Consider the following 15,979-nt stretch of genomic DNA (forward strand, 5'->3'; position numbering starts at 1 on the left):
CACATTTGAGCCGTTTAAAATGCATTGCAGCTATTCTCTGTTAAAGTGCCATCTGTGACTAAACGGTCATCGCCTTTTTGATTTTCAGGGCAACTCCATGCAAACCAACATCCAGCTAGATTTTGGCGACGGCACAGCCGTCTCCTACTCCAACCTGAGCTGGACTGAGGAGGGGATCAAGCACGCGTACAAGTCGGCGGGAATCTTCCGAGTCACAGCGCTAGCAGAAAATACGCTGGGTTATGACACGACAACGCTGTTCCTGCATGTGACGTGTAAGTCTGATTGAAACTAATATTCTGAGACCTTCAGGTCTAGAGGCTTTCTGAAGGTCTCATGATCCTCCAGTTCAGATGTCAAACTCCATGTAGTTCCCACTGCATCTTTCCTTAATATTTAAATCAGCTGTGTTTGCAAACCAAAGTTGTTTTTTGTTTTTTAGAGAAAACCTAGCTTTATTAAAGAATAACAAAACGGAAGGGCTCTTTTTCCCCCCAACTGTTGCATATCTTTATAGGTTTCTAGAAAATGGTTAAGGCGGTTAGATTATTGAAAGTTCTTGAGCTGATTCTTGTTTCAGTCAGAAACTTTAGGTGGCTCTTTGTTTTTCCAGTTATTCACAGCTAATTTATTAAAAATACTTTTTATTGACAGTGGTTGCTTGAGCGCGCATGAACGGGCAGAGAAAAGGTAGCTTTACACACTTTGATTATGACGGATTTCAGATTCACCATCTCTGATTCTGTGGTTCTGACTATGTGCACTGAAAGACAGGGATACCCCACCCTTATGAGTGCAGTTTGAATTGACTTTAGAATAGTGGTGACGCTTTGTTGTGTGAGAGCTCTTCAAAGTGCAGCACTTTTCCATTTCTGAAATCTGGTAATACGTGAATACCTACTTGCATTTAGAAATGCCTCTTTCAAGCAAGAATCTCCAAATTAGGCTTCATTAGGAAGAGTTTAACTATTAAAAAAAGTACATCTATGGATGGAGGGGCCACAGTTGCCTAGAGATGAGGCCTTCTGCCAGATTTTTGAGGCATTTACAACAGAAAATAACTTCAAGTTGGTTCAGGAGAAAAAAGAGGATTTGTACACAGAAAACGGGAGAAATTTGTCACCTCAATGTTACTCCTTCTCCAATAAACCAGAAAAAGACTCAAATGAAAAGCATAGAGTCACCTACAAACACTTTTAATAATCATGAGGTCACAACTGGATGGGTGTAAAAATAAACCAGAGACCAAGATCACAGAAATTCTGAGTCTTTCATCTTCTGCCTTTAACGGCGAGAGCATCAAACCTGTTTCTGCAAACATGACGCGCACAGTCTCATTTGGAAACAGTCTAGCTCACTTTGTGACATTAAACTAAAGCAAAAGTCTCATTATTTCATGCTTTAATGTCTGTTTGTTGCAGAATTCGAACAGCTGCTCCTGAATTGCCATCCATCCCTTCTTCTTAATGCACTGAGGTTTTTTCTCTACACCTGGATCTTTTTGGGGGTTGATGTATTTGTTCACAGTGTTTGCATCCATCCGTTTTTCTCACTTTCCTCTGGTGCTGGTACGGGGGCGGAGGTTGGGTCCTATCACTGAATGCAGCAGACAAGATGAAGAGAAACGGCTCGGACGCGCTGACAGTTTACCGCAGAGCAAACACTCAGACTCACAGTCGTGTTCACACCTCTGGAATATTTATCATTCAGCCTGCGGTCTTTGCACTGTGGGATGAAACCCGCCTGTATCAACCTTTCAAATAAAAGCCTCTGCGCCACTCGCAGCAACAAGCTGCATCCTCCACGTTCTTTAATTCAGTCGTTTAGTTCTTTTGTGTTTTAACAAAAACAGACTGGTGGTGTTCCTCTCACAGGTCCGGTGGAGCACGTCCAGCTTCTCGCCCCATTTGTGGTCATCAGAAACAAGGAGGTAAACATCACAGCAGTGGTTCTTCCCATCCAGCCGCGCACTGTCACCTACTTCTGGTGGCTCGGCAACAACACAGAGGTAACTGCTGTGTGACTGCGAAACATATTGATATCAGAGTCACTAGAAGAAATGCTTTAGTCTGCAAAGGCTAAAGATGTGAAAGAAGTCACTGATCTGAAACAAAAGGTTTAAGCTGAATAATCAAACAAGACTGTTTCCATTCTGACAGACGATGTTCATTCAGGCAGTCTCAAGGGAGTCTGTTTTGGGTGGAGGCTGCAGAGCTTTGCATTATATCTTGCTTTTATAATTTTGTACTTTCTTGAGTTAAAAGTAGCTGTATTCAGAACATTGCCCTGTAATGTACAACATACTTTTTCTTACAAAGAAATTAACAAATAACAAAGGAAACAGAATATAGAACCTGAAGCATTTTGCCTTAAAAAGACTAAAACAAGAAATTATGCAAAAAAAGGCCAAGTAAGTTTCTTTTTAAAGTACATTTTGTCTACAAAGAAAACTAAAAGAGCCTTAATTAAAAAAAAAAAAAAAAACACCTTAAAGAAATATTTAAAAAAGTGATCATTGACAAAAAATATCTTAAGACAAGCTGACTTTAAAGAAAGCTTTAAATAAAAGTGTGGAAGTAAACTTTTGCGAAAACGAATGGAATGATTCTGTGAGCTGGAGGGTCTTTTGCATGGATTTAAATAAACAGAGTGTTTCAGCTGATTTAAGGCTTTCTGGAAGTCAGTTCCAGATCTGTGAAACATAGAAGCTGAATGCAACTTCTCCATGTTTGGCACAAATGTTTGGGCCGACCATGTTTGGATGATCCCCAAAAGTGGGATCATCCGTTTAACAGTTGTTCCTTTTTTCCCTCCAAAACCACATTTGTGCAATATGAACTGCTGCTTCTCTTAACTTTCATGCAAAATTTAATCTTGACAACAGATTCAACAACAAGTTGATTAGAATCACTCAAAACAAGCCTGAAGCTGCTTTGGTGACACCAAAATCTGACCTTTGACCTCTTCCCTAAATGCATTTCCATATCAGCCCTTCCTCCAATGCTAACTTCAAGGGATAAGGTTCAGAAATGTATCTGCATACAGACAAACTTCAAACAAACTGTTCTGACTTTTAAATAGTGTTTAGAAATGTGAAGCATCTCAGACAGAGGGGTTCTCCAGCTTTGTTTGTAACCTTATGCCTGCAGCCCTTGATAACGCTGGATGGGAGCATCTCATACACCTTCAGGAGTGAAGGAATGCACACCATCACAGTGCAAGTATCTGCAGCCAACACCATTCTGCAGGACACCAAGACCATAGCAGTCAAAGGTCAGTAAAGTCATGGAAATAGCTGCATGAAATCTAATGCCCTATGTAAAACCTTTAAAAGGAAAATGGCTCCTTTCAGAGAAGATTGTATCACCACACAGTTGAGATGTCTGAAGAATATGTCCTATTTAAGCTGATCAAGCTGCAAGTAAATGTTAAATGTAGTGATTTATTACCTGAGGATGGAATTATGTCGAGCTGTGACATTTTCTAATTATAAAGAAGTGCATTTGCAGCATGTAGCCAAAGGGAACAGAGAAGGAAATGAGAAACTTCTTTTTCATCAGCTGTTAAGTACCTTAAAACTCAGTTGGAGCAAAATGACAGTTACCCCGAGATCAGCATGCATTAATAGCTGAATTTCCCTTGACTCTCCTCAACAGAATTCTTCAAATCTCTACTTTTATCTTTCTCCCCGAATCTGGACGAGTTTAACCCCGACATCCCTGAGTGGAGGCAGGATGTGGGGAGAGTAATTAAGAAGGCTCTGCTCCAAGTGAGTGATTTTCATTTCCACCGTCCTTCCATCTTTGTCTTATGCCATCTTTGCTCTCCATCCTTCCTCTTCCACAAAAACCTTTGCTGCCCGACACTCAGAACTCAGCCATGCGCCAAGACAGCGCCCCCGGGCCACCGTGCGATTCATCATCAGACAGGTTTGAAGACGTCCCTCCCCTCCCTGGATGATGGCAGCGATTCCTTCATTTTAAAAGTCACAAATGAAATGATCTCAGAACTTCATGCTCAAGGGTTTGTGCGGACGCCTGAGAGTAACGACGCCTGTCACTTTGCATTAATGTGTGCGTGCACACTCCATTATGCGTCATGGGCTGACCCCACTGGTTAAGTACCACTCAACTGTATTTCAGTGCGCCTGAAGCCATCTTAACAGCATATTGAGCCTTTGAGCAGCAGGTTGAGGATTTGGGATGAATATTTTACAAATTCAGAAGAAACTTCCACATCTGTGTTAAAATTGTATAATTTTAGGCCAAATTTGTGTCTAAGTTCATCTGAGAAATCGTGTTGGTGTGTTTAACAAGACTGCCTTGCGCTCACTTTAGGTGGTGTATCTAACACTTTCGGTTGTCCATTAGCGATGACCGATTCATGTATTTACTGCTGTATGCTCTCGAGCGGCTGGACTTTCATCTCCCTATGATGCTGGTTTGACACCAAATGCCAAACAACACAATTCAGCAGGTAACCAGGTGGCCTGTTATAGAATGTTCATTCTATTCATTTTAATGTAAAACAGTCCAACAGTGGAAATACACTGTGGCTCTGAGACCAACGTACTATCCAGCCAACCAAAACATATTATTTGTCCATTTTAGAGGATACTGGAATGGGGGAAGGCATTAAGAAAGTCAAAATAAAACACAACAGTCATACAACATCTCCGACATACACAAAGAGAAAAACAAATCCCCAAAGAAATAATTAATAAAGCTTTAATAAAACAAATTTGGCAATTGCTGTTGGTTAGACATTTTTCTGCGCAAAATTAGATTTATTATCTAGAATAGTTAAACTGAAAGGGATTTCTTTACTTTGTAATTGTAGCCACGAGGAGAATTCAAGCCAGGGTTTTCCCGATTCCAAGCCTGGATAAATACAGAGGGTTGTCTCAGGAAGGAAATCAGATAAAAAACCATTGCTAAACTAAATATGAGAAATCAGTCCTATGATAAGCTGATTCGCTGTGGCGACCCTTAAAGGGAAAGGCCGAAATGAAAAGAAGATAGTTATATTTCAGGTTTATCATAACTGCCTGTAAGATCGCCTATCACAATTGCTGATAATCAAATTGAACCCTTCTCAGGTCCATGCATTTCAAATTGACCCACAATAAGCTAGCTGCACAAGATCAAAATCCAAGACTGCTTTGATTGCTTCAGTTTATTTTTACTAATTGACTCATTTTATATACAGTGGGGCAAAAAAAATATTTTATGGACACCACCTCTGCAAGTTATCCCACTTAAAAAGAGTAGGGCTATAATGTATCAAAGGTACATGTCAACTGTGAGAGACAGAATGCAGACAAAGAATCTAATGAATTATGTTGTATGATTTTAAAAGAATTGGCTTGTATCAGGGTGCAGAAAGTAAGTATTTATCCAACCTTTTAACCTCTGGCCAACCTTAAAACCAGAACTCTGCCTTTTACAGACTTGTTACTTATTTAAGAAGATTTTTCATCTTCTACTCATTATTTGTACATTTATTATCCATGACAGGTCTGACTGGTACCAGTTTCAGTTATCTGAGTCCGATCCAGTTTAGCTAAGAGTGCAGCATACACCCAATTGGAACTGATGTTCCTGGTATTCCCAACAGCTGACTGTCGTTTTTGTTCAACATAGTGTTTGGCATTCAATTAAATGAGTCAAAGTGAAAAACCACAGCATGGGTCTTAGTCTTCCTGGACATGGATGATTCACACTGTTAATTTGTCAAATTTGGCTCAATTGGGGGAGTGTTGGTTTGATCCCAACACACTACTGTAGTGTATTAATTAGAAACCCAGTTATTGTGTGTTTGGGTTCAGCATACCCCTGGGTTGCTTGGTTGGTGGGTTGCTTAGGTTAGTGCAGGCTAAACATGGGCAAAAGTGGCCCTAATGTGAGTTTAGGGACATTTTCACCCTATGCGATGCAAAATATGAGACTCATTGGGATATAAATGGATATAATGTCTATATGATCGTAAGCCTACCTCAGTCACACTTTGGCCCCATGTGGGTTGTCATAGATGAGGCCTCTAAGGAACCCACAGTTATCCACATAGGCTTTAATCTTGCAGCCCACAGCCAAACCATTAACGGCCATGTTAAAAATCTGGTTGGGAACAGTCCTCATTATGTAGATACATTGAAAAACCCCACACGACCATGGATGATGTTCTAAGACACAAACATCATTCTTTGCTGTAGTGCCTTACTGTGCAGGTGTTTCATTATCAGGGAGAATAAACCCTGTTTTCTAAGTCACCATTTCCATTCTGCATGTGATCATAGAATGTAGAGTTGAATCTACTGTCTGTATTTTTATTACTTACATTACACCAGAAGCTGAATTGTCACTTTTGATTGTTTTCATCCCCTGACATCCTCTGACTTCAGAGTTGGATTTCTCTGTGAGGGGGCTGCCTGACTGTTTATGCGAGTGGAGCTGACACAGAGTTCATATCCAGACAAACCTGTAGTCCAACTGGTGACAGGTGTTTTTGTTTTCCTTCTTGATTTTGTTCTGGTTGAGATCTCTCGTTGAGACAGCGGTTGGTCCATGACTGATCGCTCCTCAACATAGTAAACAACTTCCAACCTATAAAAGAAGGAGATGGAGGAGCCAAGAACTGGCAGTTACAGTCAAGCTCCATTTAATGGAGTGGTGTAGCCAAGCATCACCGCCACTGAATCTTTCAGGTCTGTTGGTCTCGATCAAACGTTCAGTAAAAGAGGTTATTTGGTTCCACTTTGCTCTTTAGCTGCCTTCCTCTCAAATTCCCTCAGTTTTTCAGCATATGATCACACAGATTATGCGTTGATAATACCTCACAGCTCACATCTAAAGATTTTAATAGAGGTCAGAAACTTCACGCAATCAAATTTTTCCTTATGGTCGTTATAATAAAAAAACCTTAAAATTAAAAGTAAGTGTTACTTTCATTCATCAAATCAAAGAAGAAACAAATGTGATTTTGGAGTGATGAATGATGAATGACAGCACGTTAGGTTTCAATTCTGGCTTCAGACCTCTGTCGACAACAGTGGTATTGAAATGTTGGACCATAAATATTGATCTAAGCAACACACAGTGTAAAGCCTTACTAATGTATTAACAGGGTATCATCCCAAATTGATTTATTTTTATTAATGGCTTATAGTAAGGACAGAAGTCAAGGTTCGCCATTAAACCCTCCTAAATTCATTCTAAATATTTCTGCAGACTTCGTAATGAAGATTTGTGGCTTTGCACACATTTAATCTGACCTAACATAGTTACCCCATTTCGCAATACTGTCCCCAAAGGCTGCATTTAGTGTCTTCTCTTTCCAGTGCACCAATCACTGTCAAACATGACAAATCTGGATTTTCTTTGTTCCACTAGTTCCTTCCAAAATGAAGCAATTGTTATTTATTTGCCTCACTGGGAAATACTTTCTTAATGCTGTGGAGCTTTGTAGTACCAGTATCATGGGGATTTTTTTAGGGAAATTAACTATGTTCATTATTGTTGAGTTTCACAGTTATTTATTTGTCCCTGTTTGTAGCTTTCTGTTTTTATATAAGCAGTACTTCGATTTCAGTAAAGCAGACAACACAATATTTTCCAGGTATGATAAACAAATCTACCATACTTTTCCAATGGTTAAAGTTATGTTCCAATTGTTACTTTTTCATTGTATTCACTTGAACCTGCCAGGCTGTGATGCGGCAGCCTTATAACAAGTCTTTTCCTGTAAAAGTGTGTGTCCTGCTTCAATGAACTGTCAGAATAGAGAACCATCAAACAAATCCAAGCAGGCCTTTCTTCCCTGCTGCAGATCTAACATTAAATTTACATTGCATCAAAATGGGTTCACGCCACATGTTTATGCTCTAAGTAATGACTGATTGCACTGAAAGTAAACGTGCTTCAAGTGTATTGATTTTTTTTTTCAGGAACTATTGCCTCCTTTGTCATTCTGCTCACTTTATTACCCCACCACCATTCTTTCTCATTGCAAGACATGCCCAAGGCTATCATTTGTCCATTACTGTGGTGCTCCAAAAGGGTTTCCTGCAGTTGATAATTGATGTAGTTTGGCTGTACAGTCTCTGCTCCACAGCAAAGAGAGATCCTAATCCATGTTCAGCCTCCCTTTGCTTCTGTAAACTGGTTTTGAAGCTAAGAACTTCACCAAATGCTCTTTTCGAAACAAACACAGCAAACACTGTACACATTTTTTATATTGATTTTGTGGCATTGAATAAATGCCATTTAGCTAATAGTCAGATTTAGGTCAAAAGCTTTCACCAGAGCTTTTGTACATTGTCAGCATGCAGTTGTGTGCATCTGTAGAGCTTTTACATTCTAAGTTTAAAAATATACCAGAAAGAAGACCAGTTAAGGTCCATTCCCTGATGAAAGATATAAAAAATTAACATTAATCAGGTTTTTAACATGTAAAGTATCTCACAGGTTCATCTTAAGTTGTCATACTTAGTCATGTCACAATTTCTTCTAACACTCTTGATTTGAATTTTTGATTTAGTGACTTGTATGAATCAAAATAAACTTTGTCATTTACTTCACTGAAGTCATTACTTTAAACCTTTTAACATCGGAGCCGCCACCGAAAACAGGAAAATCAGAATCAGAATCAAAAATACTTTATTGATCCCACACGTGGGAAATTTGTTTATCACCATAGCAACTGACAGCAGAGGGAAAAAAAATACTAAAAATAATATAACAAAAAACAAAAAAACAAAACAAAGAAGATGTAGCATAAATGCAAACAACAAGGTAGTATAATTTAAAAAGCTATTTACAGAACAGTGCAGGTAAAAAGATGTGCAAAAGAAATGTGCAAAATAGAAAAAATAAATAAATAGGTAATAACAAAAATGTGCAAAGGTTATCTTTTGCATTGTGAGTTGTTGTACAGGGTTATTGCATTGGGTATGAAGGATTTCTGGTACCGGGCAGTTTTGGAGCGGAGCTGTCTGAGCCTCCTAGAGAAGGAGCTCCGCTGTTTGTCCACAAAATAACTCTTTGAACTATTGTAACTCTTTGACCATTTATGCAATGAACACAAATTCAAAAGATTCGGACGCAGCGCAAATCCACTTTTCTATGCGCTCAGCTGGTTTACGTTTATTGGGTAAACACTTGACACTTTACAATTTTGCATATAATCGCAAAACTACTTTTTCTCAACATCAGAATCTGTTGGAATTACGTTAATTGGGTAAATAGTTGAAGAGTAGTTAAGGTAATTCTCAGAACATGAACACCGGAGAAAAAACTCTGGAGTTAAAGGGTTAAATTTGTGTGTCCACATGAAGAACCATAAAATCACAACTGAATTTACTTTAGTCTCATTATTGTTTGACGATTTTGGACTGTGTGACAGGTTTGCGACTTTCCGGGGGAGCAGCTCTTGGTTGCCGTGTTTCCAGGTGTTCCTACAGCTGCAGAGCTCTTCCTGTTGCCCAACAAGAACCAATCAGAGGGCAGAAAAAAGAGTGAGGATGCCCTAGAACAGGTACGCATGCTTGTGACTATCTCCCCATAGCAACATAAGTTCCTTTTTCTGCACAAGTAAGAGTGTTTGCTGCTGTTCCACAGACTTCCAGCACCATCGTGAACGCGCTGAACCAAAATCTGGTAGAGTTTGAGCTGAAGCCTGGAGTACGCGTGATTGTGTACAACACACAGTTAACACTGGGTAAGAGGTAGCTCCTTTCACTGCCGTCTGCCATCATTAAGTTGTCAGCTTTAATATTATTACTCTCTGGTGGTAATTAATTTGTTTAAAGCATTTTGTGTTTTGGGAGTGGCCACAACCAGTACCGTAATAAGCATGTTTTGACAACAAGAACTTTGCTTTGGTCTCCCAATTAAAATTCTTGTCAGCCAGCCTCCATGGCGGCGCAGGAACACAGGGGAGCGTGGGAGGGGCTGGGTTCTGAGTGGAACTCCTTGAGATGAGGGATCTTTTATGCCCACCATCAAAAGCTGAACATCTGCTCCATTTCTTATACAGCCATCCAACCACAAAATGAGTGTTACACTGAGTATAATTATGTTGATTATTTAGTCCTTGAGACAGAATGCTGCACAATCTGAGGGTAGAGTTAGGAATGGCTTGAAAAGTCAGAAACTGTGTTTTTGCACCAGAACCGACACCCCAGAATTCACTTTTAGAGTTAAGTCACAGCTTATTTATGGAAACACAGCAGCTGTAAGTGACATAACTGGACTGGAAAACTCTACTTTTTTTATCGACTTAAGGCTTGGTGGTTCTCAGAAACTCTTGTCCCTTGCTGCCCGACAGATCTCTGTTGTATTCATTGCTTGGCTAGTTTCATTAGGCACAAAGTCTTTGGAGGCACACGACCATGATTCGTGTGCAGCTCACAGCACGAGGTATAAAAAGCTATGCTTGCGCTGCACCCAGCTGGATCCCACTTTGTATTTTTCCGCACAAGAAAAGGTCTGAAAAGCCTTGGAGCAGCATGAGAAAGGTCAGTGGCAGCAGACGGCTTCTGTTTCTAAGCTGGAGGTCTTGGCAGAAAAGTGAAAGCCTCACAGATTTTTGACATCAGTGAGAGACAATAACACTCTTCTCAAAACAATAAAAGGAATTTAATGCGAGTCTTATAAAATAAAGCAATAGCATTGGCCATTATTGACTTCTATTATGAATTTGGTGCATGAAACCATTTCAAGTCCACCTGAAAAGTGTGAATTTCCCCCTGCTGTCACCTGCTTTACTCTGAAACAGCAATTTCACGCTTCTATACCTCTTGACATTTCTGATATTGGAAATAAAACATCCTCACATAACATGTTACCGTTGTGTATATAACCGGAGGACACATTTCAAATGAAGATTCTTTTTAAAAGCATTTCAATTTATTACCCAATATTAATCATAACACAGACAGCAAAGAAAAAAAATAGTCAAACAGTTGCTGTCATCCCTCTCTGGTGTCAAAGCAAAACCATATTTCTTTCTTGACAGTAAAGCCTTGGAATTCATGTCATTATGGTAGGACTGCAGGATAGTAGAAGGCAGTTTTTTTCAGTTTGTTCCACTCTTCAGTTAGTTATGGTCAATGATGAGAGACTTTCCTGAAATACTTCCTAATGTTACCAGACACACATAAAAACTTGGTAAAGTTTAGAGATGTTGCAGTGATTGAGATTCTAGTATGTGAAAGTGCAAAATAGTTGACAATATTTGTATTTTATCCAACTGTTCTATACTTTGCACAACTGTTGCATATGCACCAACCCAGAAATGTTTTGACATCCATTCTCAGTTAACATAACAAATCCAAATGTTTAGGTGCACACACCAATTCAAAATGTATTTGGATTCGATTGATTCGATTCGATTACCTACTTTAGTTGGGGACAAATTTTGTGATCTTTGTTACGGCTGAACCAATTTACAGATATGATGTTAAGTAAATGTTCCAAATTCTGTATTCCATAGATTGATCATGATGGTTCCAAAGTTGGTGCACATTCTTCCACCGTCAAGGGGAATTATTGACAGTCTTCGTTCTGAATTAAGATTTTGATTATCATAAGCAGATAGAGTCTCTTTCTTTCTGGGAATGGTTAGCATGCTTTTTACAAACTTTCATAGAACTCAGATCTTTCATACCCACAGTTGATAGACTGTACAACCAAATGGTCAAACAGCACCACCACTGAAGACCAGTCTGCATAATTTATTTGGACATCTGTGTTCATGTTTGTTAAAGCTGTCTTTTTAATGAATATCTTACTTGAACACCCTTTTACAATTATTTGTTGCACCTTACTTTCTGTTTGTAAAACGGATTGTTCCTCATCTTGTATAGACTTGGATAAAATTTGTCTGAGTGTTTCATTGGGGATCTCCAGACATGTGTTATAATTTTGAAGTAATTAATGTGCGTTACAGGTTTTTTTTTCCCCTAAGATAGTTGCAAAGTTTTTGCTGAAATCTCAAACATGTATTAAAGTGCTGCTGTTTAAGTTCCAAGTCGCAAGAAAATTGAGATAATTGTGTGAGAAGACAATTTTTTTTTCAACACCTCCTGCATCATATATGAACTCCAGTTTAGTTTGATTTCAAGTGTTAACTGTTGCTAATTGGAATATTTTACAAGAATTATGTCTCAAAATGATACAAAAGGCTGCTCCGTAAGAAAGCGTGTGAAAACAAAGCAGGCTTGTTTGCGTCTTGTCAAAATTGGGGCTTTTAAGGTGTGGTTTTGTGAAAGAGCTCCCAATCTAAAGTGCTTTTAAAAAAATGTAAAAAGCAGTAAAGCAGTTAACACACTACATTTCATTTAATTGTAATTAAAATTGAAAGTTAAAAAAAACATTTCTCAAAAAAAGAAAAGAAAGAAAGAGCTGAAGCATTCACAAACTGGATCAGAGCCTGTATCACTTTTCATTTTCTTTTGTTCATGCTCTGTGTGGAAGATTCCAAGTTGAACAGATAGTTTTCTGCATTCTCCTCACAGCACCCTTGGTGGACTCCAGCCCCCGACACAACAGCTCTGCCATGCTCATGCTCCTCTCTGTGGTCTTCCTCGGCCTGGCTGTCTTTCTCATCTACAAGTTCAAGAGGTGCATCATTTCTGTGATCCTCTCTCTAAAATTGTTGGTACATTGGAGCTTTAGCTCCAGTGTTTGAATTACAGTATCTCTTCAACTGTTTACACCAATAATGTAATTCCAATGGATTGTAAAGCTGAGAAGAGCAGCTTTATGCCGAACACTCAATATCAAAATGTTTATGTACATTGTTGTGTCAAGAATTGCATCCGGCAAAAAAACCTCTGCCAAACCAAATTCAGTGAAGGACTGAGTAAATGCTGAAAGGTGAATAACAAGCTGCAACATTTGTCAGAATCTGTTGAAATTACTTTAACTGTGAAAACGTTTGGAAAACCCTGCGATGGACTGGCGACCTGTCCAGGGTGTCCCCTGCCTTCACCCATAAGTTGCCGGGATAGGCTCTGGCAGGCCCGTGACCCCGATAGGGAAAAATGGAAGATGAATGAATGAATGAACATTTGGAAAGTCGCAGGCGACAGCTCCAGTGTTAAAGGGTTGATAAAAGAAAAAAACCTACAAAAGGTCACCCAAACCATGCATGCAACTGACAAAATATTAAACAGAAAAAACATCCAATAGACACCAGCATGGGTTTGGAATTTTTGTTCAATATACTCATAAAATAAAGAAAACGACAGTGAAATATAAATCTAAACTGAGACCATGTTGAAATGATTTATGAATATGCATCCTCTAATCAGCATTCATCAAATATACATTGAATCCATTTGCTATTTGGAGAAATGGTTTAAACCACACTAACCATGGACAGAAAGAATATCAAAGACAAATATTTCTAAGGTAAAATTTATAGGAAACCCCACAAAGAACTTTATGTCTCTGCTACTACAGCAACACACAGCATTAAGAACGTTTAGATCCAGGATGTGCAGGGAGTGTGGTCCCAGGTCATACAATAGCCACTGGAGAAAATTTGATGGCAAGCTGAAGAGATGGATAATGTCATCAATAACCCAAGAGTAAGCTGAAGATTATTTGCAATTTAGCCCCAAAAAGAAGGAAGTGTTTATGCTGCAAAACATCCTGGAGGCTAGAGTCATGGTCTGGAACTGTTTTGCTGCACTTGTTGGGACAAGTTCGTCTGTGTTGGGTACAAGCAGGTTAAAAGTAAAGTAGTGGACCTTCAGCCCAATTCTTAGTCCTGTTGAACATCTGTAAAAAAGCCTCTCTATTGGTAATGATGGCTTGATTTCACCTGAGGAAGCACTGGACAGTTTTGACCTGGTTGAAGCTGCAACACTTGGTCGAGTTTTCTCCCAAGTTAATCCAACAACCTGTTTTTTAGATCCCATCCCTACTTCACTTTTTAAATCATTTTATGGGTCTTTTGAGAGTGAGATTTTAAATATCATGAACTCCTCTCTACAGACGGGTATTTTTCCTGCTGCCTTTAAAACGGCAGTGGTGAAACAGTTACTCAAAAAAACGAATTTAGACCCTTCCGTTTTTAATAACTACAGACCTGTGTCCAACTTGCCATTTTTAAGTAAGGTTTTAGAAAAACTTGTTTTTATTCAGCTAAATGAGTTTCTCTTACAAAACAACATTTTTGAGATAAACCAGTCTGGCTTTAGGATGAACCACAACACAGAGACAGCCTTGTTAAAAATCGTTAATGATGTCAGATGTGCCTTGGATTCAGGTCAGATCTCAGTACTAGTTCTACTAGATCTAAGCGCAGCTTTTGATACTGTTGATCACCTGATCCTTGTAAACAGACTTAAAAGTCTTGGCCTTTCAGGGACTGTTCTCAAGTGGTTCGAAACGTATCTCATGGAGAGAAACTTTATGGTAAGCATGGCCACACACTTTTCTAGGGTCCATGAAATTAATTGTGGTGTGCCTCAAGGTTCCATCCTTGGCCCCTTGCTTTTTAACATTTACATGCTTCCTCTGGGGAATGTCATCAGGAGCCACAACATCAGTTTTCATAGCTATGCTGATGATACCCAGCTGTACATAGCTATGTCTCCTGATGACACAAGACCAATAGAAGCACTTTTTAACTGTATATTAGATGTGAAATTATGGATGGCAAATAATTTTCTGCAGCTCAACCAGGAAAAAACTGAAATTTTAGTTATTGGTCCTGAAGCCAAGAGGGAGAAACAGTTTCTGAAGCTGCAGCAACTTTCATTAAGTCATTCAGAAACAGTCAGAAACCTGGGTGTTATTTTTGACTCTAAGCTAACTTTTATCCCCCATATAAAACAGGTGGTTAAAACTGGTTTTTATCATCTCAAAAATCTGGCTAGAGTCCGCCCACTGCTCTCTCTTGCGAATATGGAGATGCTAATGCATGCTTTTATCATGAGTAAAGTTGATTATTGTAACGCCCTGCTTGCCGGTCTTCCAAAAACCAACATTAGGAACCTTCAGCTTCTCCAGAACTCTGCTGCACAAGTTCTTACAAAGACCAGGAGGCGGGCTCACATCACCCCAATTTTAAAATCCCTGCATTGGCTCCCCATATGCTTCAGGATTGATTTTAAGATACTTTTAACCGTTTTTAAATGTCTTAACGGTCTTGCGCCTTCTTATTTATCAGATCTTTTAGTAAGATATGAACCCTCGCGGAGCCTGAGATCCTCTGTCACTGGTCTGTTGACCATTCCAACTGCAAAAACTAAAACCTATGGAGAGGCTGCATTTCAGCACTATGGCCCCCCGTTTGTGGAACAGTCTGCCGGAGGACCTGAGAGCCGCAGAGAGCATTAATGCTTTTAAGAAAAGGCTTAAGACCTATCTTTTTAACCTGGCTTTTAGCTAATTTTTTACTACTTTTATTTATTTATTTATTCAGTTATTTATTTATATGTACTTTTTATTTTTATTTTATTTATTTATCTATCCATTTTATCTTGTTTTATGAACTTGAACCTGATTTTTAATGCATTATTTTAATTAACTTTATTTTAATGTTTTATTGTTTTTATCAATATGTTTACTTGTTTATTCTCATTTTTATTCATTTTTATTTCCGGTGCTTCCTCAGCTGGATCCTCTCCCTCTGGGTCGGCTGCTGTTCAGCCACTGCGGCACTAGATGGGGACCTGCATCACCGCTTAGCTGTGGTGGAGCGGTCCCCGCCTGTGATGCTGCATTTGGCTGTCTATGTGGCTGTTCACGGAGGGGGAGGTTCCAAATATTAGCGTTTCCAGCATCCTGTTTTTTTGTCTCAGCCTATTTCTCATTGTCCTTGCCATCACTTAAGGGGTGGGAGGTGTGAAAGGAGTGGGGGGCTAGGTACGGGGAGGGGGGCCCTATTTATTTATTTATTAATTTTTATTTTATTTTTAATTCGTCAATACTTGTTTTTATATTTTGTTGTGTTTTAATGTAAAGCA

The 15,979-nt window shown here is 39.1% G+C and overlaps 1 protein-coding gene across 1 annotated transcript in view; it reads left to right on the forward strand.

Moving 5' to 3' along the window:
- Positions 1–15,979, forward strand: part of sorcs3a (sortilin related VPS10 domain containing receptor 3a) — a 260,608-nt gene that overhangs the window by 238,461 nt on the left and 6,168 nt on the right. Inside the window, exons 19-25 of the mRNA XM_023954909.2 lie at positions 89–275; positions 1,875–2,008; positions 3,150–3,273; positions 3,657–3,769; positions 9,400–9,531; positions 9,615–9,714; positions 12,515–12,620. Of these exons, the coding sequence (XP_023810677.1) occupies positions 89–275; positions 1,875–2,008; positions 3,150–3,273; positions 3,657–3,769; positions 9,400–9,531; positions 9,615–9,714; positions 12,515–12,620 (896 nt within the window). The remainder of the gene's footprint in view (positions 1–88; positions 276–1,874; positions 2,009–3,149; positions 3,274–3,656; positions 3,770–9,399; positions 9,532–9,614; positions 9,715–12,514; positions 12,621–15,979) is intronic.

This window comes from Oryzias latipes, chromosome 1, assembly GCF_053564925.1.
Source record: "Oryzias latipes strain Hd-rR chromosome 1, Olatipes_Hd-rR_3.1".
NCBI classification, from domain to species: Eukaryota; Metazoa; Chordata; class Actinopteri; order Beloniformes; family Adrianichthyidae; genus Oryzias; species Oryzias latipes.